Below are 27,981 nucleotides of genomic sequence, written 5' to 3'. Positions count from 1 at the left end.
GGCCAAATAGGGTTCATGCTTTTCTCAGTCATAAAACAGGTAGTAGATACTGGGAGTTCTGGTGACTAGCCTCCCCAAACCAAAAATATGCCAGCTTAAGAGTTCTAATGCTGCTTCACTTGAGCAATTGTAAAGTTGTACCTCATCCTAAGCTGTTAAGGAAGGCATGGACTTCTGAAACTTCTCCTTGTAGCTGTTGGGGAGAGGCAGCAGCAGGGAAAGTTGTTTTTGGTATGTGTGGATAAAGTATTTTTATTTGAAAGCAGTTCTAATAGTGTATATTTTTCATACTTGAAAAACCAGTCTTTAGATCAAGGAGATTATTTTGGAAATGAAAGAAAGGAGAGTAGCTGGAACTTATACTCAGATGGCTAACTTCTTTCTTTCATATATTGCTTATAAAAGTAATGTGTGTAATGTGTAAGTTTTAGAAAATAGTAAAATTATCAAAAAGACTTAATTTCTTGCTTTATATATGCTCTTATAATAATCCATACTTTTGCAAAACTCATTAAAAAGGGAAGTTATTGGAACAATTATTTGTTTTTAATTTGTCTTTCTAACTAGACGATAGTACTCCTGAGGACATAATAAGTACTCAGTAAATATATATATATATATGTGTGTGTGTGTGTGTATATATATATATTTTTGTAGCACATAATAAGTACTATCTATGTAGCACATAATAAGTACTCAGTAAATATGTAGCTATAATAAGTAGCACATAATAAGTACTCAGTAAATATATATATATATGTGTGTGTGTGTGTGTATATATATATATTTATATATATATATATATATATTTTTTTTGTACTTCTGCAGTATCAGTTGTGATTTCTCCTCTTTCATTTCTTATTTTATTTGGGTCTTCTCTCTTTTCTTCTTAGTGAGCCTGGCCAGAGGTTTGTCAATTTTGTTTACCCTTTCAAAGAATCAGCTCTTGGTTTTATTGATTTTTTTTTCCTATTGTTTTTTTCATCTCTATTTTATTTATTTCCTCTCTGACCTTTATTAGCTCCTTCTTCTGAATTTAGGTTTTGTTTTACTTTTTCTAATTCTTTTAGGTGGTGGGTTAGATTGTTTGAGATTTTTTTTGTTTCTTAAAGCCTGTATCACTGTAAATTTCCCTTTAAGAATTGCTTTTGCTGCATGCCACAACCCATTGACTTTTAATAAAATAATCCTAAGGGTTAAACTAGTTGCCACCTCTCTATCTGATGGGAATCCTGGTGCTAGGTAATGGAGGATGTAGATAAAGGTTCCCAAGGTTAACGGTTTTTATCTGTTTAATGCTTCCAGGGTAGGCTCCCTCTTATTAAATGCCTACAGGGGCTTAGGGCTAGGTAAGGTCATATACTGGCAGAGGTTTTGGGGTGAGTTGGGGGGAGGAAAGAGCTACCAAAGGAAAGGAGCCCCAGGTATTTTCTGCCTTAAAATGCTGTTCTCTTAAATGGAGATTTTGCTCTGGGCTCTTAGAAGAGTTGCTGGGGCCCATTATAATTGGATAGTATTATTGCAGAGAAGGTGTCCCCCCCCCCAATGTTTTTTAAATTTTCTGTCTCAATTTTTATTTGATACTGGAATATAGTTGATTATAATGTTGTGAGTAAAGATGGAGATTACTATTAATTATTGTTAACATTTTGGGGTTTTACCTTGTAGTATTGTTTTTTCTAAATATCCATTTTTAAAAAAAATTTTTTTATACAGCAGGTTCTTTTTAGTTATCCATTTTATACATATTAGTGTATATGTTAAATGTCCATCGTTTATGTTATTTACCATTATTTTCCACCTCCTATACATCATAGAATTGAAAATACTGGGTTTTTTAAATGAAATTTATTTGCCAAGAGCCAGGTAATGAACTGTACTATGATTTTAAGATATTGAAATTTAGAGACACATCAGTTTCTTTCTAGGATGGATTTACTTTCTTTCTTTCAAGTTCTCATTGTCATATGAATAAATGAATCTTCTGTTGAGTATCTGAGTTTTGAATACCCGAGTGTATGCTAATAGATTGCTTTCTGTGTTGTAGGCTGAGAATAGTTTCAGTGAAGAAGAGGAAGAAAAACTTCAAGCTGCATTTTCTCTGGAGAGACAAGATCTTCACCTAGTTCTTGAAACAATATCTTTTATTTTAGAACAGGTATTTTTATTGCCCCAAATTTCCTAACCATGGTTTGTTTACTACATGTTTGCATTGCTGTGATATCTATAACATTTTATCTTATTTTTCTCAAGTATACAGATGGAAGCTGTGAATATGTTTTATCAAAAAATTTTGATGTAGTAAAAAAATTTTGAATGTGTGATTTTTTTTCCATGGTATTGCGTTCTACTAAAACAGTCTTAGTGTTGAGCAGCGTGAGTAAAGTATTTGACAGTATGAATCAAGACTTCGTTGACTTGAGACAGTTAAAAAAGATTCAAATTTATTGTTACTTGGTATAATAATTTGGAAAAAAAATTTGGAAAAATGAACACATTTTATTTAAGAAATTTAATAAATGATTTTGGAGGATCTATTTGACTAGGTTGATAAAACATTTAGAAAAGAAATATTTGTCAAAGGACCTTTTGTCATACTATTTCTTCCTACTGAGCTGTTCTTCTGCATCCCTTCTTTACATCTAAATTCAGTTCATTGTTCAAGTTCATTGTTCTGTTAAAATCACATCTCCTCCCACTGCAGCCTTGACCCCTTATATTTGCAGTCCTCCCCTTATTTGGATTCCTTTTATGCTTGGCTCATCATGGTAGAGCACATTGTTAGTCTTTTCATTATTTCATGTATGTCAGTTGTGTCTCCTTCACTAGGTTTTGAATTTGTATGGGGCCAGGATCACATTTTCTGTGCATCTTATGTAAATGTAGCACATTGCTGGGCTAAAAATAATTTTTTTTTAACATCTTTATTGGAGTGTAATTGCTTTACAATGTTGGGTTAGTTTCTGCTGTATAACAAAGTGAATCAGCTATACGTATACATACATCCCCATATCCCCTCCCTCTTGTGTTTCCCTCCCACCCTCCCTATCCCACCCCTCTAGGTGGTCACAAAGCACTGAGCTGATCTCCCTGTGCTATGCAGCTGCTTCCCACTAGCTATTTTACACTTGGTAGTGTATATATGTCAATGTTACTCTCTCACTTCGTCCCAGCTTACCCTTCCCCCTCCCCGTGTCCTTAAGTCCATTCTCTATGTCTGCATCTTTATTCCTGTCCTGCCCCTAGGTTCATTAGAACCTTTTTTTTTTAGATTCCATATATATGGGTTAGCATACAGTATTTGTTTTTCTCTTTTTGACTTACTTCACTCTGTATGACAGACTCTAGGTCCATCCACCTCACTACAAATGACTCAATTTTGTTTCTTTTTATGGCTGAGTAATATTCTGTTGTATATATGTGCCACATCTTCTTTATCCATTCATTGGTCAATGGACACTTAGGTTGCTTCCATGTCCTGGCTGTTGTAAATAGTGCTGCAATGAACATTGTGGTACATGACTCTTTTTGAATTATGGTTTTCTTAGGGTATATGCCCAGTAGTGGGATTGCTGGGTCATATGGTTCTATTTTTAGTTTTTTAAGGAACCGCCATACTGTTCTCCGTAGTGTCTATAAAAATAGATTCTTAATAAATTCCTGTTGTTTGATTAAGTAGAATACTTGTGAAGTAAAAGTTTATTTCACAATAAACAATACTGTAGCTTTCTGGGCATTCTAGTGAATAGATACCGTTAGGAGGACAAGCTGCTAGGCACCTACTACATGCAGCCTTATACAGGTTACAGATCATAAAGTTGATTATGGTTCTTATCCTTGGTGAACCTTCAGTAGAAGAAAAGGATAACTGAATAGGGCAGAGCAGCCTGGGGTTTATGAGGAAGTTTTTTCAGAATAATGTAAAAAACAACAGGTATCACCGTAAAAAAGTTTTCAGTTTTTTATCATATATTACCTAGGAAGTTGGTAGATGAACGTGGTTTTGAGAAAGTGTTTCTTGGAAAAATTTTGATAGTTGGGAAACAAAACCACTGTGTACTTATTTGAAATAATGAAATGAAATAAGGAAATGAACTTTTAATTAGGATACCATTTACATAGCCAAAGCAAAGAAGTTTTTCTCTTAAGTGGATTTAGTATTACTTAAACCACAGGCAAAAATGAAGCAGTTTAGCTTGAATAATTTAGGCCATTTAATTCTGAATCTTCCAGCCCTTGGTTGAGTATATTATTATTTGTAAAATAAAAAAATTTCTGCAGCAGAAATAGGAAATTTTTAAAATTTAAATCATTTAAAATAATGTTGTATTTGATTACAGTTCAAGGTCTCTGTATGAACAGTAGGGATATATATAATTTTTTTTTCCTCTTTAATAGGCAGTATATTACAACGTGAAGCCAGCAGCTTTGCAGCAGCAGTTAGAGAACATTCATCTTAGACAAGACAAAGCAGAAGCATTTGTCAGTGCTTGGTCTTCTATGGGCCAAGAAACAATTGAAAAATTCAGGCAGAGGATTCTTGCACCCCACAAGGTATAGTATATACTACTCAAAAGATATTTTTCAATGTGTATGTATGGCATAAATTATTATATCTGAAAAGTTCCGCTCTCCTCTTTCTATTTTCTGGAAATATTTGTGATTGGTGTTATTTTGCATTTTCACCAGCATTATATTAGCGTCCCAGTAGTTCCAAATCCTTGTCAGCTCTTGGTATTGTCAGTTGTCTGTATTAAAGCTATTCTTTTAGGTTTTGTAATGATATCTTGTGTTTTGAATTTATATTTCCCTAATAACAGATTATGATGATTATCTTTTTATGTAGTTACTTGCCATCCATATGTCTCCTTTTGTGAAGTGTCTGTTCAGATCTTTTGTCTAACTGTATTTCCACACTGTGACAGATAATTATAGTAATATAAATATAAAGGACAATTACAAGTGTAAATCCCAGCATACAGAAATGCATGGGTTTTGTTTTTGTTCTTGTGTTTTTGGTTGTTACAATTTGTAGAAGGTGTTTGTTTTCTTTCTGTTGAGTTTTGTGAATCTTTTGAGTCCTTTGTCAGATATATGATTTGCAGATATTTTCTCTTAGTCTGTAGCTTTCCTTTTTAGTTTCTAACAGTGTCTTTTGCAAAGTAAAACCTTTAAAATCTGATCAAGTTTGATTTATCATTTTTTTCTTTTATTGATACTGCCTTTGGTTTTGTATCTTAACCTAAGTTTTTTTTTTGTAGTTGTTGTAAATGGTACTGGTTTTAAAATTTTGGTTTCTAGTTGTTTACTGCTAGTATATAGAAACACAATTGATTTTTATATATTGATATTGTATTCAAGACCTTGGTAAACTCACAAATTAGTTATAGCAGTTTTTTTGGTGGTTTTCCTTGTGATTTTCTTTGTAGAAAGTCAGATTGTTCATGCATATAGAGATAGTTTTATTTCTTCCTTTTCAGTTTGTTCACCTTTTGTTTTTCCTGCCTTACTGTACTGACTAGGACTTATAATATGATGTTGAATAAGATAGGTAAGTTTGAACATCATGCTTTGTTCCCAGTTTTAGAGAGGAAGCATTCAGTCTCTCATCATTAAGTAAGATGCTGGGGACTTCCCTGGTAGTCCAGTGGTTAAGACTCCTCGCTTCCACGGCAGGGGAACAGGTTCAATCCCTGGTCAGGGAAGTAAGATCCTGCATGCTGGGTGGTACGGCAAAAAAAATTAAAAAGAGAGTAGGATGGTGGTTACCAGGGACTGGGGCTGGGGTAGGGAAATGGAGGCAATGTTGTTCAAAGAATACAAATTTCCAGTTATAAGATGAATAAATTCTGGGGATCTAATGTATAAAGTAGAAACAAAAAGATGCTAGGTATGGGTTTTTAGAAAATGCCCTGGTATTGTTTTCATTTCTCTCTTTTTCTTTTAAACTGTACATTCTAAGAGCTCTCAAGTGTCCTCCACATCACAGTTTCATTTTTCATTTTAATTTCTGCTTTTTCCTGTACCCTGTACAGATTTTGTTTTCCATTTTTTATCCCTAAAATTTTTTTAACCATTGCCATTAAAAAAAAAAATCTCTACTTGTCTTTGAATATTTGCCTATTTTTTATATTTATATAATTTTCTTCTGTTTTTTTTCTTGCATTTATATAAGTACAGTATACTTGTATAGTTAAAAATATTTCTTTTTTCACCTCTGATAGTAAGTCATTTTTTATTGTTTTCTGGCTGATAGTTTGTTGCTTTTTTAAAAGTAATATTTCTGGGGCTTCCCTGGTAGCGCAGTGGTTAAGAGTCTGCCTGCCAATGCAGGGGACCCGAGTTCAAGCCCTGGTCTGGGAAGATCCCACATGCCGCAGAGCAGCTAGGCCCGTGTACCACAACTACTGAGCCTGCGAGCCACAACTACTGAGCCTACATGCCACAACTACTGAAGCCTGTGTGCCTAGAATCCGTGCTCCGCAACAAGAGAAGCCACTGCAATGAGAAGCCCATGCACCACAACGAAGAGTAGTCCCCACTCGCCACAACTAGAGAAAGCCCGCGCGTCGTGGTGAGGACCCAACGCAGCCAAAAATAAAATAAATAAAAAAAATTTTTTTAAAAAGTAATATTTCTTCCTTATGTTGTATTACATTAACTTCTGTTTAAGAAGTAGTTTGATCAGTTGTTATATAAAATATGCAAAAAAGTAGTTGGATATGATTAATTGGTCCCTATGACACTGGTCCCTTGAGAATGTAGGAAATTATCTTTTGCCAATACAGAGTATATGAGAGGGTAGCTAATACATTTTTTAATACCTTAAATGCTAATTAAGATCATATAATAATATCAAACATTTCTTATGTTTACAGTGGACCAAAAACTCTACTCAGTGCATTATATCTTGTAAGATCCATTAATAGTTCTAGTTTATATTTAAAATTAAACTGAGGATTAGAGAGATTAAATAATTGGTCCATGGTCACGCAGCTAAATAAGTGGTAGAGTTGGGATTTAACAAAGTAGTTACACTCCTAAGCCACTGTGCTCTACTACCACCTAAATGTTAGCAGCAAAATTTTTCTGTGTCAGGCTTTATGCAGGGTAGTTTACATAGTTTGTGTGTGTATATGTGTGTTTTATATCTTTGAAAAAGAAATAAAACTTTCGAAAGTGTACCTTTACCGTGTTAACCCAAGTGGTCCATGGTGAAGGTGAGGTGGGAATCAGATTGGGCTCTCTCTCTTTTTTTTTTTTAATTTTATTTATTTATTTTTGGCTGCATTGGGTCTTCGTTGCTACGTGCAGGCTTTCTCTAGTTGTGGTGAGCGGGGGCTACTCTTTGTTGCGGTGCGTGGGCTTCTCATTGCGGTGGCTTCTCGTTGCAGAGCACAGGATCTAGGTGCATGGGCTTCAGTAGTTGTGGCATGCAGGCTCAGTAGTTGTGGCACACAGGCTCTAGAGCGCAGGCTCAGTAGTTGTGGCACATGGACTTTAGTTGCTCCGTGGCATGTGGGATCTTCCCAGACCAGGGCTCAAACCTGTGTCCCCTGCATTGGCAGGCGGATTCTCAACCGCTGCACCACCAGGGAAGTCCGAGATTGGTCTCTCTCTTAATTGAGCCTTTTATGTCATGGTACCTCTGACAACTATAATGTTATCTTCCTTTTTGCCCTGTTGACTGTTAAGATATGGTGACTAAAATAGCTGTGGATGAAAATAGATCATGTCATTTAAATTGTAACAGAAATATATGGCAGTGATTTATTATATAATGAACAAAAGTTGTATTTGCAAAGACTGTTTTATAGTCATTTAGAGGTTAACATAAACTGTGTGGTGCTTGCAGTGGAACATCTGTGTAATTCTGAATTTAAAGAGAGTCAGATTCAGTTAAATAACAAGTTAAAAAATCAAAAGGAACTTATTTTTAATTCAGTTTTTAAAAACACCTCTTTTCATCTTCTGTTATTTAAATCTAATAAGTGAGAGGCAGATTGAAAATTGATTGGATAGCTTTTTACAGGATATGATTGAAGGGATTTAAAAATTTTATCCTGTCTCACTTTTTTTTTTTTTTTTTTATCTTAACCTCTTTGGACACTGAAATGTTACCACTGCTTATTAGAATTGGTAGTCTTCCCTCTTTTATCAGTGTTGACTATGTTAGCAGTGTCCTTCTAACAGGATTTTCTGTTTGATTTTTGTTAAAATGCCTGTGTGGTTACAACATTTATTAAATTATGAATACCCTTTCAGACAGAACTTGAATACTATGTTTAATTTTACTCCTAAAATTCTGGTTAGAGTTCCTTTATGTATATTCCTGCTATACAAAATGTAAAAACTTATATGTTAAATATTACTGACATATTGATACATCTCTTTTTTTCTGAGACCTTAAGGAAAAGAATTGTGTTTTTTTATATGATATTTTTTCTAAGACATTTTTACATTTGAAGTTCACCCTATTCCTCAGTAACAGATATGATTATGAGAAATATACATAAGGCATATTTTTAGCACTCTGAGTAGCCTGCTCTTTAAAGGCTACTGATTCCTGTACTGATTCCTTTTCTTAAAATGTACTTGTATGTTTGTTAGGAAGATTTTAAGGATAAATTTGACAGTTGTATTTGTTTTGAATGCTCAAAATGTGTGTATTGTGATTTCGTCCTGTTAAGAGTGTTCTTAATTTTACCAGTTACATAGCAAATTTATTATTTCATTATGTAGTGAAAATTCATCATGTCTCATATGTTCTTGAGAAACCTACATTTAAAATGGATGGCTAGGGCTTCCCTGGTGTCGCAGTGGTTGAGAGTCCGCCTGCCGATGCAGGGGACACGGGTTCGTGCCCCGGTCTGGGAAGATCCCACATGCCGTGGAGCGGCTGCGCCCGTGAGCCATGGCCGCTGAGCCTGCATGTCTGGAGCCTGTGCTCCGCAACGGGAGAGGCCACAACAGTGAGAGGCCCGTGTACCGAAAAAAAAAAAAAAAAAAGGATGGCTAACGTTCTTAAGATAATAATGTTCCTAAACAGTCTTTTAAAAAAATCCTCTTTAAGCCATTATAATAAGATTTACTTTATTGTTAAGTGTAACAACTAATTGTTTGCTTCATTAATTGTTAAATATCTGTCTTTTATATGTAATGTAAGAAATTTAGATTTGACATTTTTAAAACTTAGTGTATTCTTTTGTTTTATTATTTTCTTTTATATTCTTATTTCATTTCTTTTGGAATTCTAAGGATGGATGAATGGCTTTATTAAAAAGAGAACAGAAAAAACATACTTCATATAGCTAAATCTAAATACGTAACTATGAATACATATCTGAGTGCTTTTTCAAGATTTAAACGCTTCTTAACATTATCATCTGCATTTATAGGAAAGGTATTTTGTTATAATTATATCCATATGCAAGTCAAGTTTCTGCCTCATTTGTTGCGTTAGTTGTTGGCATGTTAAGAATGAAGTGAAAGCCATGGTTTTTCCATATGCTGGAATTGACTGAACGTAAATGTTTGTGAGATTTAAATGCTGCTATATTCATTTACTGTTTTTTTATTGAAATATAATCTACCTGCAGAAAATGCAGAGATTTTAAGTGTGTTCAGTTTGATGAATTTCAGAAATTATATATACCCTTTTAATCATTCTCCTTAACAAAATAGAGAAAATTTTCATCACCTGGAAAGTGCCCAGTTTTAATTCCCTCCACCTTCATACTCAAATTTCCATCACTGTAAGTTGTTTTTTTTCTGTTCGTAGAGTTAATATAAATGAACTCAAATAAGTGTCTGTCTACTGTCTCTCAACATAATGTTTTTTTGGATGCATTCATGTTGTTACTTGTATCAGCAGTTCTTTTGTTGCTGAGTAATATTTCCTTGTATGAAAATAACACAGTTTGTTTATCTGTAGTCCTCTTGATAGACTTTTGGGTTGTTTCCAGTTTCTGGCTATTAGGAATAAGACTGCTCTTTGACATTTGTGTACAAGTCTTTTTGTGGACATATGTTTTTATTTCCCTTGAGTAAATGTCTAGCAATGGGGTTGCTGACCCCTTAAGCCAAATCTGAGGCTTTGTATTTGAGTTTTAGCCAGTCCATGCTGCACGGATTGGGAAAAAGTCATATAAATGTAAAGAGTCATATAATTGTGAATCTGTCACCTTGTGTGGATCCCTTCACTTTAACTTCTTTCTGCTTTTAGTCATTCTCCAATGCCTTCAAATCACTGTTTTTAAAATATTTTCTTTAGAAGTTATACTTTTTTTTTTTTTTTTTTTGGTGGTACATGGGCCTCTCACTGCTGTGGCCTCTCCCGTTGCGGAGCACAGGCTCCGGACGCACAGGCTCAGCGGCCATGGCTCACGGGCACAGCTGCTCCACGGCATGTGGGATCTTCCCGGACCGGGACACGAACCTGTGTCCCCTGCATTGGCAGGCGGACTCTCAACCACTGCACCACCAGGGAAGCCCTAGAAGTTATACTTTTTATTTGCAAGGGAAGTTGATGTGATATAAACTCCTTCCTACCATTATCAGATTAGGAACTCTAAAAGTGCTTCTTTTAAATTGTAAGTCTTATTCTGTCTTTGCTCTGCTCCAGATCCACCAAGTCTTACCGTGTTGTTTACAATGGAAGTCAAAGTTCTTAAAATTGCCTTTAAGACCCTACATGATCAGTAACCCCTTTTGGTCCACTATCTTGTTGACCTCCACCTGGCTCACTTTGGAGAATTCTATTCTCTTTACCTCAGAAACTCTTGGATGTTCATGTGGTTGGCTTCCTATCTTTTTCAGCTCTTTGCGCAAATATCACACTTATCAGTGAGCCTTGCTGTAATCATCATAGTGAAAAGTGCTTCCACCTCTATGGTACATTCTTACTTCGTTTTTTTCTATAATACTCATTATTCTTATCTGACCTTCTATATATTCTACGTGTTCATTTTTTTAAATTGTCTCTACTACTAAACTATAAACTCCACAAGGGCAGGAATTTTTGTCTGTTTTGTTCACTACTGTATTTTCACTACTTTAAATGGCCCTTGGTAGATAGTGGGTTCTCAAAAAATAGTTGTTGATTAAATAAATGCACAATATTCCTGCTTTACTAATTGTGCTACTTTGAGGTTCAGTTTATAGGGTTTTCTTATAAAGAGGGATATTTGTGTTTATTGGTGTTAGAAAAGTAAAGAGAGGAGGGTATGGATTATATTTTGTATTTCTTAGTGTTCTTTTGTGTTTTCATTTTGGTTGTACTTTAAGCCTTTTGTGGTTCATTTATTTCATGACTCTTGAGTTTTGCTGGAATACTAGATTCAGTCATTTACATTTTTCCTCTTTAAAAGTGGGAATATGTATAATAAGAATTGCTTTAGCTTGAAATGGAAATTCTCCAGGGGAAAAAAGATGATGTCATTAGCTGTTGATGCAGCAATCAATTTAAAGAACTTTAGATCTAAGAGACCCTTAATCAGTCTAATTTGAAGTAGAAATGTATTCTCTGCTTTATAAATGATTGACTAAAACCAGACCATTAACAAATTAAATTAAGATTTTACTAATGCCAAAGAACTGTGCTGTTAGCAAAATCACTCTTATGTCATAGTAGTCAAAGATGTGCACTTGCTAAATAGAATTGATGTGCTTTTTCAGAGTGTTGTCAACTGTGAGAGCATTAGCTGAATGACATTTCGGTGTCAGTAAACTTGTACTATGGTCTTCATATATTCATGGTATGCAGAGGTGGCAAGCAGTCTGAATGATGATTCATTGATGTTTTCCCTCATCACTTTATAACTTGGATAGGAAGACCAATTAGGTATTTTGGCCAAGTCTGTGGGTCAAGGAGTATAATTTTAAGTTTCATGCCACCCTAGCAATGACACTAGGTTGACTTTTGTGGCATCTAAACTTGAGGGTATAGGTTAGAGAGTATCCCTAAGTTGTGATATTTGTAATAAAGCATTTATACCTCTTGTAATGTGGATACTGTATTGCATAATAGTCATCTCTGAGATCCTGACCTTGTCTTCGTATACTTAAAGATGTCACAGTATAGAATTCTTTCTCTGGGAGGCAAGTAGTAGTGTGGCTTGTTCCTTTGAGGCTTACTGCCTCCTGTTCTTGCCCATGACTAGAGGATGGCAAAGAGATTGAAAATGTTCTCTCATCGCACCTATACATTCCTCTGTTACGGCCTTTAATATATTGTATCTTTTAAAAAATAGCATTATTAAATTATAATTTACATAGTGTAATCTGTATCCTTTTAATTGTACTATTTGGTGAATTTTGATAGCATTATTTCTGTGAGATCATGGTCATAATTAAAATACAGAGCATTTTCATCGTGCTAAAAAGTTTCCTCATGCCCCCTGGCAGTTCTTTCCTCCCTAAACCCTGGCTGCAGGAAACCACTGATCTGCTTTGTGTCACTATAGATTGTGTTTAGTAGGATTTTATATAAATGGAATTATACACATGTACTTTCCTCTGGCTTCTTCCACTGAGTATGATTTTGAGGTTCATCTGTGTTGTTGTATCAATGTATCAATGTATCAATGGTTGTATCAATGTATCAATGTTGTATCAATGTATCAATGGTTTGCTCCTTTTCATTGTGGGTTGGTATTCTTTTTTATTGCAGGGTGGTGTTCTGTCATACGGATGTGTCACAGTTTATCCATTCACTTGTTGATGGATAATGGGGCTCTTTCCAGCTTTGGGCTATTTTGAATAAATCTGTTAACATTCATGTACACATCTTTTTAATGACATATATTTTTATTTCTCTTGAGTAATTTCTTAGGGGTGGATTGACTGGGTTGTAGGGTCAGTGTATATTTAACTATATGAGAAGCTGCCAAACAGTTTTCCAAAGTGGTTGTACTATTTTACACTCCAACCAGCAGTTTCTTCATGTCCTGGCCAACACTTGGTGCTGCCATTCTTTAAAGTTTTAGCCATTCTAATGGGTATAAGGATGTTGAACATAAGGATTTTGAATATCTTTTTATGTGTTTGTTGGCCATTTGTTTATCTTCTTTTGTGAATTATCTGTTCCAATCTTTGCCCTTTTTATATAGATTTCTTTTTTTTTAATTTATTTTTCTTCTAACATCTTTATTGGAGTATAATTGCTTTACAGTGGGGTAGATTTCATTTTCTTATTTTGGTAAGAATTATTTATATAGTTTGGATACAAGTCCTTTGTCAGGTATATGTATTGTGAATATTTTATTAGTCCGTGGCTTGCCTTTTTATTAATGGTGACTTTTGAAGAACAGAATTTTTTATTTTGATGAAGTCTAGTTTATAATTTTTTTCTTTTGTGGTTCATACTTTTATGGCTCTCTTTAAAATCTTTGCCTATCCTAAGATCACAAAGATTTCCTTTTATGTTTTCTTCTAGAAGTTTGATGGTTTTAGCAGTTACATTTAGGTCTGTGATCCATTTTGAGTTCATTTTTGTGTTTGGTGTTAGGTAGAGGTTGTTTTTTATTTTGTTTCCATGTAGATATCTAGTTGTTCCAGCATCATTTACCTTGGTACCTTCGTTAGAAGTCAATTGATGGGTCTTTATGTCTATCCTTTGCCAGTGCCACATTGTCTTTATTGCTGTAGTTTTATATTCTTCAAGTTAGGTAATATAGCTCCTCCAACTCTTTAAAAAAATTGGTTTGACACTTTTAGGTCATTTGCCTTTCCATTTAAATTTTAGAATCAGCTTGTCAGTTTCTATTAAAAAATTCCTGCTGGGGAATTAATTAGATTGTCCTAAATTCTATAGATCATTTCTGGAAGAACTGACATCTTAATAATATTGAATCTTTAAATTCATGAGCATGGTATATCTCTCCATTTATTGATATCTTCTTTAATTTATTCCAGTAATGTTTGTAGTTTTTCCAGTGACCAGGATTTGCACAAATTTTGTTATTCTTATGCTATAGACTGAATGTTTGTGTCTCTTCAAGATTTGTATGTTGAAACCTCACCCCCATGGTGATGATATTAGGAGGTAGGACCTTTAGGGGGTGATTAGGTAATAAGGAAAGAACCCTAATGAATGGGATTAGTACCCTTATAAAGAGGCCCTAGAGAACTCCTTTGCCTCCTTCTGCCATGTGAGGATACAAGAAGTCTGCAGCCTGGAAGAGGGCCCTCGCTCAACCTTGCTGTCACCCTTATCTCAGACTTCCAATCTCCACAACTGTGAGAGATAAATGTTGTTATTACTAAGCTATGCAGTCTGTGGTATTTTGTTTTAGTGGCCTGAACAGACTAAGACTGTGTATTTGCATGATTTTGGTTGCCACTAAAAATGGAATTGCATTTTTGACATTTTCCAATTGTTTCTTTCTAGTATATTGAAAACTATTGATGTTTCATATTAACCTTTTGCCATAACTTTCTTAAAACTGGTCATTAGTTTTAGTAGCTTTTTTGCAGTTACTTAGGATTTTCTACGTATGTGTTATATCAAAATTACTTTTGTGTATGTTTGTCTTCATCACTAGACTTGGAGCTTTTGGGACAGAGATTGTAAGTTTATTGATTTTTATGTCCCCAGCATCTATGACGGTACAAAAGTCAGGTCTGTTCTCTTCTGGTTTTTCTCCTTTCTGCCTGCTTCTTTTAGACAGTCATATTTGCTACTTTCTTCTCATTTCTACAACCTCTAAATTTTGTATTGTGCCAGGAGTCAGTCCCTGATCCTCTTCTCTTTTCTTTTGTACTTCCCTGGCAATCACATCTAGGCTTCTGGGTTTAAAAACTATTTTCTAATAAAACATTTTTTCTCTAGCCTACTTGATAGTTTCATTGGATATAGAATAGGCATCTCAAGCTTAACATTAAAAAACTAAACTGATCTTTGGATCATTCCTCTTGAAACTGTTCCTGTAGTTTTCTCATCTCAGTTAATGGTAAACTTGTTTTTGTTTGTTTGTTTTTTCATTTGCATAGGCCAGTCTTTATATCATTGTGCCATTATTATTTAAAAATGGATAGAAGACTAGGATGAAAGTCTGATTCTACTGATAAGTGTAAGTTTCATCAGCATACAATTTGTGGTATTTACATAAAGATGGGAATCATTAGTGTCCTGAAAGCAACAGGCTTTTTCTCAAATTATATGCTTGTAAGTTAAGGCTGATATCTATTGTATATAATAGTTAAGAAAACCACGTATATAAAATGCCAGAAATTGAAGATTTTTCTTAATGCCAAGGTATTATTTGTTTTTAGCCATTTAGAACTGGAATTTATTATTTTTTGAGTTTTAGATATTCCTCTAGTTAGGACAAAAGTAGGGAACCACTTGCATTCCTTCTGTTAAATTACTTGGTAATTTAATCACCATTTATAATTTTATTATATTTGCAGATTTGTTCTAAGTCCCAAACAAATAGATTTTTTAGAATCTGATTTTATAAATAGGGCACTGCCAGCTTAAAAATGGGGAATAAAATTTGGCATCTCCCGGAGGGCCTCCAAATGACAGCCTGTTTAAATTTTTGCTGATTTGATTAATGAACCTATTTGAGCAGATTATAAATGCCTTCTTCATTTCTTCTACAGCATTTTCTTTCCAAAGGAAAAAGGTGAAAATTTGAGGTATAATCATCAGTGCCTTTATTGTTCACTGGTATATAGAATGTTTCCAATGAAATGTACTCCTAAATTGGTGCTGTCATCTTGTGTCCTTAGGCAAACTCCTTAGATACATATATTACTTGAGAAAATAGATCTCTATACATTATGGAAATAGTGGAAACTTCTCTATTTTAGACAAATGTAAAATTACTCTGAATCTATTATTTTAAAGATTTCATTATATACATATACACATGCCATAATTGAGGGATCATAAGTATGACCTCTTATACATTCATGAATTGATTTTCCCAGCAGGTATTCCTTTCTTGGTGATACAGGGTTATAATGAGAAATGCTTCTAAAAGCTAACCTTATTAAGCAGATTACATTGAATTGAAAAATGCCCTTCTCCCCTGTATGAAATATTTAGAAAAAGTTCTTAATATCATGCTTTATTCTATATGTATAATTTTAGAAAACAAAGAATAAGCCAACTAGAATTTTTTTAAGTTGGGAATTTTCTATAATTAATCAGTAGATTATATACGAAGAAATCATTGAAGTCAAGAGAAATGGTCAAGGAAATTATAGAGCAAGTGTTTAGCTAAGCCTTAAAAACAGGTAGGTTCATGCTCTTCTTGTATTAAATGTTTAGTTAACTTCCTAAGTTTTATATTTCATAGGCGTAAATAGTAATGTATAGTTTGTGTAATAAGCCATATATATACAGAATTTCTGCTTATAGTATTTGCCAGTTATAAAATGAATGATGGATTATAGCGACAAAATATAGGTACTGTTTTCTCTTTTAGCAGTTACAGTTCTACTTTGTGTTTTCATGACATTATAATAAATAATAATTGTTTCATGAATATCCATACACATAATTCCTAAAACTCATTCAGTATTTCTGAGCAGTATTTTTTCTAACTATAGATAGATAGCTTGACCTATTAGTGGCTTAGTAGGTAATGAAATCAATTTGGAGGGTTTTGAATTAGTATTTTATTATTTTTTTTAATTTTTAAATTGTTTAAATTTTTATTTTATTTTATTTTTTAAAGTATTTATTTGGCTGCACTGGGTCTTAGTTGCGGCATGTGAGATCTTTTATTTGCAGCATGTGAACTCTTAGTTGTAGCATGTGGAATCTAGTTCCCTGACCAGGGATCAAACCCGGGCCCCCTGAATTGGGAGCGCAGAATCTTAGCCACTGGACCACTGGGGGAGTCCCTGAATTAGTATTTTAAAAGTGAAACATAGTAGAGATTCTGTATTACTGCTCTGGGTAAAAATTGTTTTGTGACACTTTTGTATATGTATATCAGTTTGCAACATAAAAAAGTGTTTCTTACTATGTGATATGATCCAAGCAGAGGCTACTATTTGAGAGATCCAGTAGTTAAAGTATGGTGATTAACTTTACATTTTCTTTTTCATTTTAAAAGAGCTAATATTATTGTAATTTTGACTAATTTTGCATATGCTTAGAACTGTGGTTTACAAAGCAATTACGAGAATTTAAGCTTATGCTGAGTTTTTTTATGTGGAAGTTAGAGGGAGAATGAAGTCCTTATATTTTGAACTGACATGTTAGTGACATTGTCAGGTAATAAGTAATGTAAATGAGATGCCTAAGAACTATCATGTAAACAGTTTTGGCATGGGTTGGAAAACATTAAAAATATTAGTGGCTCATTTTCCTTGTGTTTCATGTTATTTTGATGACATTTAAACTTAAGATGTTGGTTAAGGTATAAACACCCTCAGATTTAAATTTGAATATGAGATATCAAAACAAATTATATTAAAATGGTTCCTGGTATTTTAATGTACAAATGCCTCATATACACTATACAGAATTTTCTTTTAAGTAGAAGCAAATGTAGTTTAGCTAACTTAAGTCAAAATTCTGTGCTAGATTTTGTTTCCTATGTAATTAAATATTGATGACTATCATATTTGTTTCTTAGGAGTCTCAGAGGAATAATTAAATAGTATACTGTAAGATTTTCACCTTGGCAAAGGGCCTTTGTTTTATTCATATTTGTATTACCAGTGCCTATTATAGACCCAGAAAATAATATATGTTCTAAGCAGTTTAAGGAATTCCTTCTTTCTTCAGCTTTTCTTTGTCTTTTAGGACATTGATGTTTTTCAAGTGTACCTTCCACTTGTTTTATGTGCTTCTCTGTTTTTTTCTGTCGTTTCTTCATGATCAAATTTAGTTATGATTTTTGGCTAGAAAGTTATGTAAATGATGTTGTGGTCTTCGCAGGATATCATTTCTAGAGGCACCTGCTGTCCATTTGCTACTTTTTGGTGATGTTAATTTTGATCTCTTGATTAAAATGTTGCTTTTTTTTTTCAACTGCATAATTATTTTCTTCTTTTGCAACTAAAAAGGAATTGTGGGCAGAAACTTTGTGACCGTTCATTTCAAATCAAACTTTCTCCACTTAAATTTAGTATCCATGGATGATTTTTACTTGAATCAATTTCTGTAACTTTTTTTTTTTAATTTCTGTAACTTTTGATTTTGATATAATTTCAAACAAAGTGGGAATAATAACATAAGGAATCTTCATATACTCTTTACTCCTATGCACCAGTTGTTTACATTTTACATATTTAATCTCTAGAATGGGGATAATAAGAGTACCTATCTCAAGTAGTATTGCTGTTGTCTCTGAAAGTTTTCTGAATACTGATCTTTTTCTATGAAATTTTATGAGTGGGTGTGTGTATGTGCATATACCTACATATGAGTTTAGCAATTTTTTGTTTTTACTTTTAAAATTACTCTTTCATGGGGGCATGGGACAATTTTTTTTTTTTTTTTGCAGTACGCAGGCCTCTCACTGTTGTGGCCTCTCCCGTTGCGGAGCACAGGCTCCGGACGCGCAGGCTCAGCGGCCATGGCTCACGGGCCCAGCCACTTCGCAGCATGTGGGATCTTCCCGGACTGGGGCATGAACCCGTGTCCCCTGCATCGGCAGGCGGACTCTCAACCACTGCGCCACCAGGGAAGCCCGGGACAAATATTTTTAAATCACAAAATTCAATAGAAAAGGCTCTAGAATTTAAGAACATCAACCAACGAACTCTTTTTAGTTATGATGGTTTTAAAAATTTACCTTTCCTTGTATTTTTTGATTTGTTTCAATTCAGCAGATAGATATAGAGTGTCAACTCTATTTAAAACATACTATTAAAAAAAGATACTGTAGGAAAAATTAGGCGACCCAAATGCCTTATATTTATAATGCTTTGCAGTTTCCAAAGCAATTTGAATATGCATTTTCTTATTTGATATTATCAGTAACTCAGAAAAGTAGATAATTCAGGTAGATTTATTTCCATTTTTTATGAGGAAATTGAGACCTTGAAAGATTGTGACTTAACTATCAGGGTCACCTAGCTAGTGAGTGACAGTGTAAGCATGAACTAAAGCATAAGCTTTAGTTATGCATAAGTTAAGTTATGCATAAGTTAAGCATAAGCATAAGTTAAGCATAAGCATAAGTTTAGTTATGCATAAGTTAAGCATAAGCATAAGTTAAGCATAAGCATAACTTAAGCATAACTTTAGTTATGCATAAGTTAAGTTATGCATAAGTTAAGCATAAGCTTTAAGTTCAGTGATCTGAATTCTCCCATTCTACCTCTGTGCAGTGACTGAGCATACATTAATTTATGCAAAGGCCTGACCATAGTGGGACCATATTTTAATTTATTCACTTAATATTTATCTTTGTCATTTATCTTAAGTGCTTAAAGGACAGGGATAGGATTAGTTAAATGAGATCAAAACAGTGTCTTACAGGTCCATACAAATACCTAGAGGGTGCTTTTCAATTAAGATGGTGATGTGTATCAAAATGCTTGGATATATGAGAGTAGTTATGACATGTTCTTTCCTGTTATATTGGAGGGTCTATTGCATGGGACTGTTGAAAAAGTAGTGGGCTGCTATTAGAGACTATGTTACTACTGTAATCAGTGTTAAAGATCAGTACATTATGGATCCTTAACATGTACCATTAAATTGATTTTTTTACTTGTGGTATTATGGATTATGTCTCTGCAACATCTTCCCCCTTTTTACCCATAAACTCTAAAAGGTTCAGTGCCAGAAAGTACAGAATTGTATCTTTATTTTCTCATCACATCCTCTCTCGAATAGATAATACTTTCATTGCTCTCTTTCCAATTTGGCTTTGAGTCACTGCTGTGATTCTAGCTGTTGAACAGTCTTTCAAGTTAGCAATTAGTATTCCAGCTAAGTAAAGATTGTTGTGAGGCTGCCATTCTTACCAGTGTAGCTAAGGTAGTTTTACTAAATCAATTACTAGAGTCATGTTGTCAGAGGTATATGACAATTACATGTCACAAAACTTCCCTAAATATTGATACTTAGATTTATTGGAAATTAGATTTAAAACTTCATAGTTTTGAGGTTGGAGAAACCAATCATCTGTCTTGTTCAGTAAAGCCACATTTATGCTGCTTAATATTTTGAAACTTAAGCTGTTTTAGTGTGTCTTTACTGTTTTTGCCTTCCTGATTCAATTTTGCTGTTGTTAATTAATAAATTCAAAGGAAGTATTCTAATTAGTTTCTGTCATAACTGGGAACCATAGTAAGTTAGAATACTTTGGAAAGCATGATAACACCTGCTCACTAGTAGATATCAATTCTTTGCCTGGCTCTATTCCAGTCTCACTAACTGTGTCTAAATGTGTGAACCTCTTACCATCTGGGCACTTCAATTTCCCTTTAAAAAAAAAAAAAGTTCTACCGTGTTCTACTTACTGCAAAGAGTTTTGAAAGATAATAGGTCATTAAAGTACTTATCACCAGTATATGCTATTTACTGGTTCAAATTTATAACTATTTAAAAACCATTGGCTTTAAAATATACTGTTTTTTGTTTCTGTTTTTTTGGCTGCACCGCATGGCTTGTGGGATCCTAGTTCCGTGACCAGGGAGGGATCAAATTCTGGCCCTCGGCAGTGAGAGCACAGAGTCCTAACTACTGGACGGCCAGGGAATTCCCTAAAATATACTGTTTTAAAATAGTAATTTACTATTTAAAAACCATTGACTCCTTTAGTGTAGTTCATCGCTTAGTCTCAGAACTTTTATTTTTAGAACAGAGTGTATTTAAAGGCCAGTTTTACTGTTGAATTTGACAGGCATGGCACGTGGCCAATCTAATGAGCCCAAAGGGATAATGTACAGAGTGTGCAGGTTAAAGGAGCCCTGGAACTGACTTTCCACAGAGTCCAGGCTATCCATGTTCATTCCTGCTGATTGGAGATTTGCTTAAAGTTGACTGTTTTCTTCCTTCTGTACCATCTGATTCCAATCTGTGCTTGTCTTTTGTAGCTGGAGACGGTTGGATGGCAGCTTAACCTTCAGATGGCTCACTCTGCCCAAGCAAAACTAAAATCTCCTCAAGCTGTGTTACAGCTAGGAGTGAGCAATGAGGATTCGAAGGTAAGAAAGTGTATCCCATTGAAAGGATGTATTTTGTTTACTAGGTCTTGTACTTTATTGTTAGTAAGGTCTTTGTTCTTTGAATTGAAGGTTTAAACATAATTTAATTAAAATGAAAGATTAACAAAATGACAGATCTTTGTGACAAGTTTTGATGTCAGATTTACATATCACTTTGTTATTTATTTGAAAAAACAGGTTGTCTTACAAGGTACTTTTCTTGCAAGAATATGTTATAATGTCTTTTAAATTCTGCAATGGAAAAAATTGGTAGTGGTCATATAAAATTATGATTTTAATGTTTTAGATAATTGTGAATGTTTCTGGGTGTTTTGTGTTTTAAGCTGCATACATATGGCAGAGGGAATAATGTTGTCCAGCCAATGCCTGAAATATGAAGGTGACCTGAGTTCTGTTTGTGTATGTATAGTATGTCTGTGTGTGTGTTTAAATCTCAGCTATTACAAAATAGAATTTTGGATTAGTTTTAAACTGCATGGTGATTTTTTTCTTTAGTATTAATTTAAGAAAACCTGAACATGTTATCAAAGGTAAAAGAGTTGCTACGGACAATATACTACAGCATATTGAGAAATGTGTATTTCAGTTGTCATTGAATGCTATTTTTATATATTTTTTACTACAATTGAATATCTTTAAGAGAGAGAGCAGGAGGAGTGACTTTTTTTCCTTAAATAAATGAGACTGTCTCATTTTAAGACAAATGAAATAGAGGTGAGAGTGAGGTAGAAAGATCGGAAGAAGAAGAGGTTACTGTGGCTGTATGTGATCAGAGAATAGTGGAAGAAATGTTATTTATAATGGGCATTGAAGGATGTGTATATTATTACTTCTTTGTTAGCACTTTCACTGTTTATTATGTCTTGTACATTTCTGTCTTCCATAAGAACTGGCATCAGTGCCTAGCTCAGGTTACATGTCCACAGAATTTTAGGCAATTGAATTGGATCTTAGCATGTATAATTTATTAACTTATTACAGTGTTTGCAAAGAATCATTTCATTTCACACATTTTGACCAGAAAAGAACATAAACTTAATGATTAAGTGTCGAATTGACTGCTATATTATATATGCTCTGCAATTTAGTAGCGGTCTAACCTTGGGCAAGTTACTTAATCTTTATGAGTGTCAGTTTCTTCATCTGTAAAACAGGAATAATATATCTGTCTCACAGGGCTTTTATGAAGATCAGATACTCAGTGTATGTAAAGTACATGATGCTCTATAAATGCTGGCTGCTGCCATCTTCATCATCATCAATAAAAGTTTTCTTGGGCTAATGAATAAATAAATTTCTTTGTTTTAAACCAAAGCTGCCACTAACTTTATTTCTTGATGAAATTAACCTTTTCCCTTTTCTTTCATTCTTTCTTCCTTTAATTTTTGATCATATTTTTCATACGTATGCTTCTGAGAATAGAGGAGGGAAAGGATAGCCTGGAAAGTCCTTTATTTTTTTTTCTCTCCATGAACTAGGGAAGGCATTCCTTTAGCTTTAGGATAATAACCTGAAACTCACTGGTGTGGACTGAGACTCTTCCATGAGGGAAAACACACACCTATATACACACATACATATATGCGTTCTCCAGGTATACGTTCACTGCTTTATTTCTCGTGACTATCATATGTTAAGTCTGAGTAGCTAAATGGAATTTATAGCTTGGAAGGATACAATTTTGACTCTATATTTGATATACTTTAAGCATCATAACTTTGGCAGTGTTTAACTCTGGGATGCTTGAGTCCTCCCAGCTTCTTTATTGTGTCTTCAAAACATGTCTCTGTGTCAGTTATATCTTTAGGCAGTAGGAATGAATGAGTAATGCTTCAAGTAAAAGAGTCATGTTTTTAATTCATTCATATTATTCAGGAAATCTATACAGATGTGAGATCCAACTCATTTGAGATATAGGCTGGAGTACATTTGTATTTTTCTGTCTGTTGCTGTTTTAAAATTTTGAATGAACATTTGGTTACCCTTATGACTTGCAGAGCTAGAGAACCATTTTCCTTAACGGACACTTGGGAAGAGCAGCAGCACAGGAATGTAAAGGATATTTTCATCTCGTATGCAGACTTAAGTGACCCTCTTTCTCTGTGTTGCCTGTCTCCCCTGTGGCATTTTGTGGATTTGGTCCCTACTTCTTATATATTGTAAACAACAGACATATAGTGGAATGTACAACCACGGTCAACCTGGTTAAAAACAGGCCCTCTCCAAGGGACATGTGCCCTAGCTATAAAGGAACAGTTATCTACCATACCTCTGTTCCCCTCAGTGAACTGCTGCTGGGAAGCTTTATTTTTTCTCCATGTTTTTATGATCTGGTATTCTATTCTTTGTACTCTTGTTATATCTGATTCCTTGATGTTAATTTTTACATAACTTCTGTTATTAAGGACCATACACTGCTCTTCCCCCAAACATTTGCTCTGTTCTGAATGAGAATTCGGGAATTCTAGACAGGTTAGAGTATTAGGTAAAAGGAACATGAGTATGGAACATGTTTTAAAAACCAAATTTGTTAAAGGAAGGGAGAAATTTTATTAAAAGGAAGATTAAAAGTTATCGCTGGTTAGTTTATGATGCAGAGTATCATAAAGTACACAGTTGTCATGCTCAAGAAATTGACATTTGTTTAAAACAGGAAACAGGTAAAATTCTTTCAAATGTATGGGGTTTTTTTTCCGTCAAATGTATGTTTTACAATGTAGTTATCCTGAAAGTACACATATATTAAAATAATTCTGAGAAGATTAGAGTCAGTGCAAATTGTAAGAGAATATTTTGATAGTATTTACAATACGTATGAGCTGCTGAACTGAAAACTTACAGTAATTCACTGAAAAGCATGGTTTCTAAGAATCTCTTTCTTCTCATTCCCTTCCAACATACACATGAAAAGTGTAGCCTGAGGTGAAGTTTTAATTGCTGTCACTTTAGATAACATTGTTGTACTGGCCTCCTTTCTGTTAGAACATTTCTGTCTCCAGGCTTTCCTGTTTTGCTACTAATTTTATCATGAAAACTGGATGATTCTAGCTTTTCCTATAGTATTTTGATAGATATTCTAGTTGTTTTCAGTTAATTTTCTTACTGTTTGTCTACTGCATTTAGCAAAGTAAGATTATTTTCCTGTTCCACACATACCTCAAAACAAGTTTTCTGAGTTTTTGGACTTTTTTGGTTTTTTTGTTTTACTTCATTAGGGGGCAGTAGAGCTCTTTGCTTACCTAACCTCTGGCACTCACAGTGTTATTTGAAATAACATTCAAAATAATTTGTGAAGTCAGTAGTTGTGGGAAATGCTAAGTGTTTACATTTCTAATCTCTATATAACAATAGAGTTCTCTTGTTATCATCAACAAAATTAGTGCCTATTAATCAGATATGTACAGAACAAATAAATAAAATCATCCTGATTTCAATATTTGCTAATTTGCATATGATCATTTGCCAAAATGAAATTTATTAAAAAGCCTTCTACACTGTTGATTTTTTTTGTTACATTCTGCCACCTGTATTAACTTCTTTATGAGAAAAGAGAATACAGTAATCCCAAAGATAGTTGAATGGCTGTGTTAGGTTAGAGCATAACTGGTTCCAGACCTAGTCATAGACAGTTGAAATTTCTTTATAGAGAATAGCAATTTTATATGTAACAGATTTGGTAATTTGGATGGCATCAACACTTTAACTGAATATCCTAAAAACGCTAAAATATTTGAATTTTACTACTAATCTTGCATTTTCCTCAGTAAATTTGCTGTTCAAGACAATCATATTTTGTAAATGCAGTGATTCTAAATTCTTTTTGTTCATCCTTTAAGAAAGAATCCTTGTGTTTCATTCTTTTTTTCTTCTTCTTTTGAAACAACTGAGATAAAGTCACCTTGACAAGAGAACTTTCTAAACATTTATCTAAGTGTTCCATTGGATTGTGCTCAGGCTGCAGAAGGGTAATTATGGTCTTGAGTGAACTTAGGACTTTTAATACCAATTTTTAAAATTAGAGGTCTTCATTCTTATTTTCAAAATGTATGACAAATTCTATTTAGATTGAGAAAAAGGAGGAAAAAAGCCTTTTTTTAAATTGCTTACTCTATGTACATATGGTGTTACCTCCTTTGATATTTAAAAAACATCTCTTCCAGGTATGAATTCTTATTATTATCTGTATTTTATAGATAGATGGAGAAATGGAAACATGTAGTGGTTAGTTTATTTTCCTAGGTTATTCCTAACTAATAAACAGAGCTAGGATTTGAAGTCAGGCAATTTTATTTCAGAGACCTATGCTATATTTATTGCTAGGATACTGTATCATTTTGCTTATTTAATAACTTAGCAGTTATCCTGTAATATGTGTATATGTTTCAAGGTGTTGAAAGCTTTTCTAAAATGCAATGATTGTTTTATTATTGTTCTTCATAAAACTACAATTACATGGATTCTAAATTTCCTTTTTGACTAAATTGAAACAATTTTACACTAAAGTCAATGAAAGACACATATATTCTTTTATGTGGTAAGTAAAGTTGTATGTTTTGATGTTGTCTCAGTTTAATAGACACTGCATTTATTAACAGACCTTATTGTAAGGGCTATATGACATCATTGATGTTGACGTGTCGTGAACAAAGAAATAGGGTATATCATTAAAAACACATCCTTAGCTGTATATATGACAGGTTTTTCAGTAAGAGAAAAACACACATATGCTGTTCAAATCATGAACTCTTTGTATTAGAAATTTAAAGTATTTTGATCTTCTTAAAGGTAATGTTTGTATTGACTGATTCGGAAGGACCTTCAGATTTTTCTGAGCTGCTTTGATGAACAGGTCTAAATTTTACAAATGTTGTATTTTTATTAATCTAATCTATATAGTGAACATATTTCAGCATATTCTTTTGATAATTTAAATTTATTTTTCTGTGTTACAATATTTGTGTATATATTTATAATGGACATTTTGGAAAATATAGGGGAAAAAAGCCAATTAAAATCAAGTGTAATTCTAGTACCCACAGCATTGTTATGTTTTGTTATATGACCTTCCAGTCATTTTTTTCCTATACCTCTGTTATAAGTGGTTTTTTAAAAAACAGTGATGTTTGTATTTGGTTTAAGAAAAAGAATTGAAGTTTTGTTATTACTGTTCAGTACTGTTATTACTGTTCAGTGGTATGAGAAGGTAGTCTCATTCATCAGTCAGAACTTTTTTTTTCTTTTTTGATAAATAGCAGTTATTCATTTTCTAAAGTATACTATCTTATGATCTGAAAAGACATTCTATAAAGTCTTGGGCTTTTTTACTCACTGATTTTGATCAGAAATTTATAAAATTAGCTTTGTATAATGAGCAGGTCTGTGTCAAGATACTTTTGTGTCATTTGGGATGGTTTTATTCAGGGTTTAGAATTTTAAGACAGGTCAGTGGTTTTTACTTCTGAAATGAAATGATTGATGAATATTGCTTATCTTTTAAAGAAGATGTTTCTGGTTCTTTTTTTATTACCTAAGTTGTATACGTTTATTTTGAAAATTTTATAGATATGGAAAGAAAAAGTCACAGATTTACCACCACTGTGCAGTCTTTTATTTCAGTGTTCATTCAATAGCTACTTTCTTTTTTTTTAATAGCTACTTTCTTTTGAAAGTCTTCTTTGATTTTATATTCTGCTTGCTTCATTTAACTCTGTAACAGATCTTTTCCATATTCAGACTCATCATTAATATATTAAATGATTGACTGCATCATGTTTTGGCTATGACTTACTACAATTTCCTACCAGTTCCTCTGTTGTCAAATAATGAGTTTGCTTCCAGTATTTTCCTATTATATTGTGATAAACATCTTTGTGTATAAATACATGGTAGGTGTTCAGTAAACCCTTATTGAATGATGAATGAACAAATGAATGAATGAATAAAGCATCCTTGGAACTTATGGTTATTCTTCAGGAGTGTAATTACTGGGTGAAAGGGTGTAAACTAAAAAAAGGTCTTTACTATAGTTTGATAATTGGCTTTTCATAATCGTTTTAGGAACACACACACTCAAAGGTGGCATTCAAAGAATATAAGAGCTTCTGGAGAAAAGTGTAACATTACTATCTCAAAAGTAGGCTCTTTGATAACTAGTTAATTATTTTGGATAATTTTAGGAGACCAGTGAAAGGCCCTGGTATTTTTGTAAGATTATAGAGCCCTCTCATTTATAATTTCTTTATTCCTTTAGTATACACATTAAAGAAGCTTTTGTTGTATGTGTTTTATTTTATTATAGAACATGTAGAAGCAATCTCATAAAATATTCTAGCAGTTAGAGTAAATAGAAACAACCCTTATTTGGTAGACAATTGCCCATATACTTTGAAAAAAAAAGCCTGGTTCTTTGCAATCAAATTTATTTATTTAAGTAATCCTAAGGCTTTGTGACTCTAGTTTTCTGATTCTTAATTTTGTTTTGTATCCTTTTTCATTGTGATCAGTTTCTCAATGATAGTATCCTTTAAGGTGTCATGTGTTCTAAATGAGAGCAATACAAAACTCTTTCCTTAATTTATTGTGGTTTCTTTTTTTTTAGTTTTGTGATCAGTATGACTTTCTTAAAGATCTTAGTATTCAAGTATATTGAAGTGTTCAAATAATACGTGTGTAGCTCCTTGGTATCACAAAATGAACCCCCTTATATGCGTGTGAAGAGTATGTATGTATAAGTCTTTTTCTGTACTTTAGATTGCCTAATGGAAAGTCTGCATTTATCTATGGATAAGACTTTTAAGCTAGCAAAAATACTGTTTTAGACATTGTGTATTTTTG

At 33.4% G+C, this 27,981-nt stretch overlaps 1 protein-coding gene across 3 annotated transcripts in view; it reads left to right on the top strand.

Moving 5' to 3' along the window:
* COMMD10 (COMM domain containing 10) overlaps positions 1 to 27,981 on the top strand; it is a 165,377-nt gene that overhangs the window by 8,542 nt on the left and 128,854 nt on the right. For all 3 annotated transcript variants that reach the window (XR_009518973.2, XR_009518974.1, XM_060008986.2), the window contains exons 3-5: positions 2,048 to 2,158; positions 4,399 to 4,554; positions 21,016 to 21,126. Coding sequence is in view for 1 of the 3 variants with exons in the window: in XM_060008986.2 (XP_059864969.1) it covers positions 2,048 to 2,158; positions 4,399 to 4,554; positions 21,016 to 21,126 (378 nt within the window). In the remaining 2 variants the exon portion in view is untranslated. The remainder of the gene's footprint in view (positions 1 to 2,047; positions 2,159 to 4,398; positions 4,555 to 21,015; positions 21,127 to 27,981) is intronic.

This window comes from Delphinus delphis, chromosome 3 (genome assembly GCF_949987515.2).
Source record: "Delphinus delphis chromosome 3, mDelDel1.2, whole genome shotgun sequence".
Lineage (NCBI taxonomy): Eukaryota > Metazoa > Chordata > Mammalia > Artiodactyla > Delphinidae > Delphinus > Delphinus delphis.
Note: the sequence above shows the minus strand (reverse complement) of the source record. Positions and strands in the feature narration are given on the sequence as shown.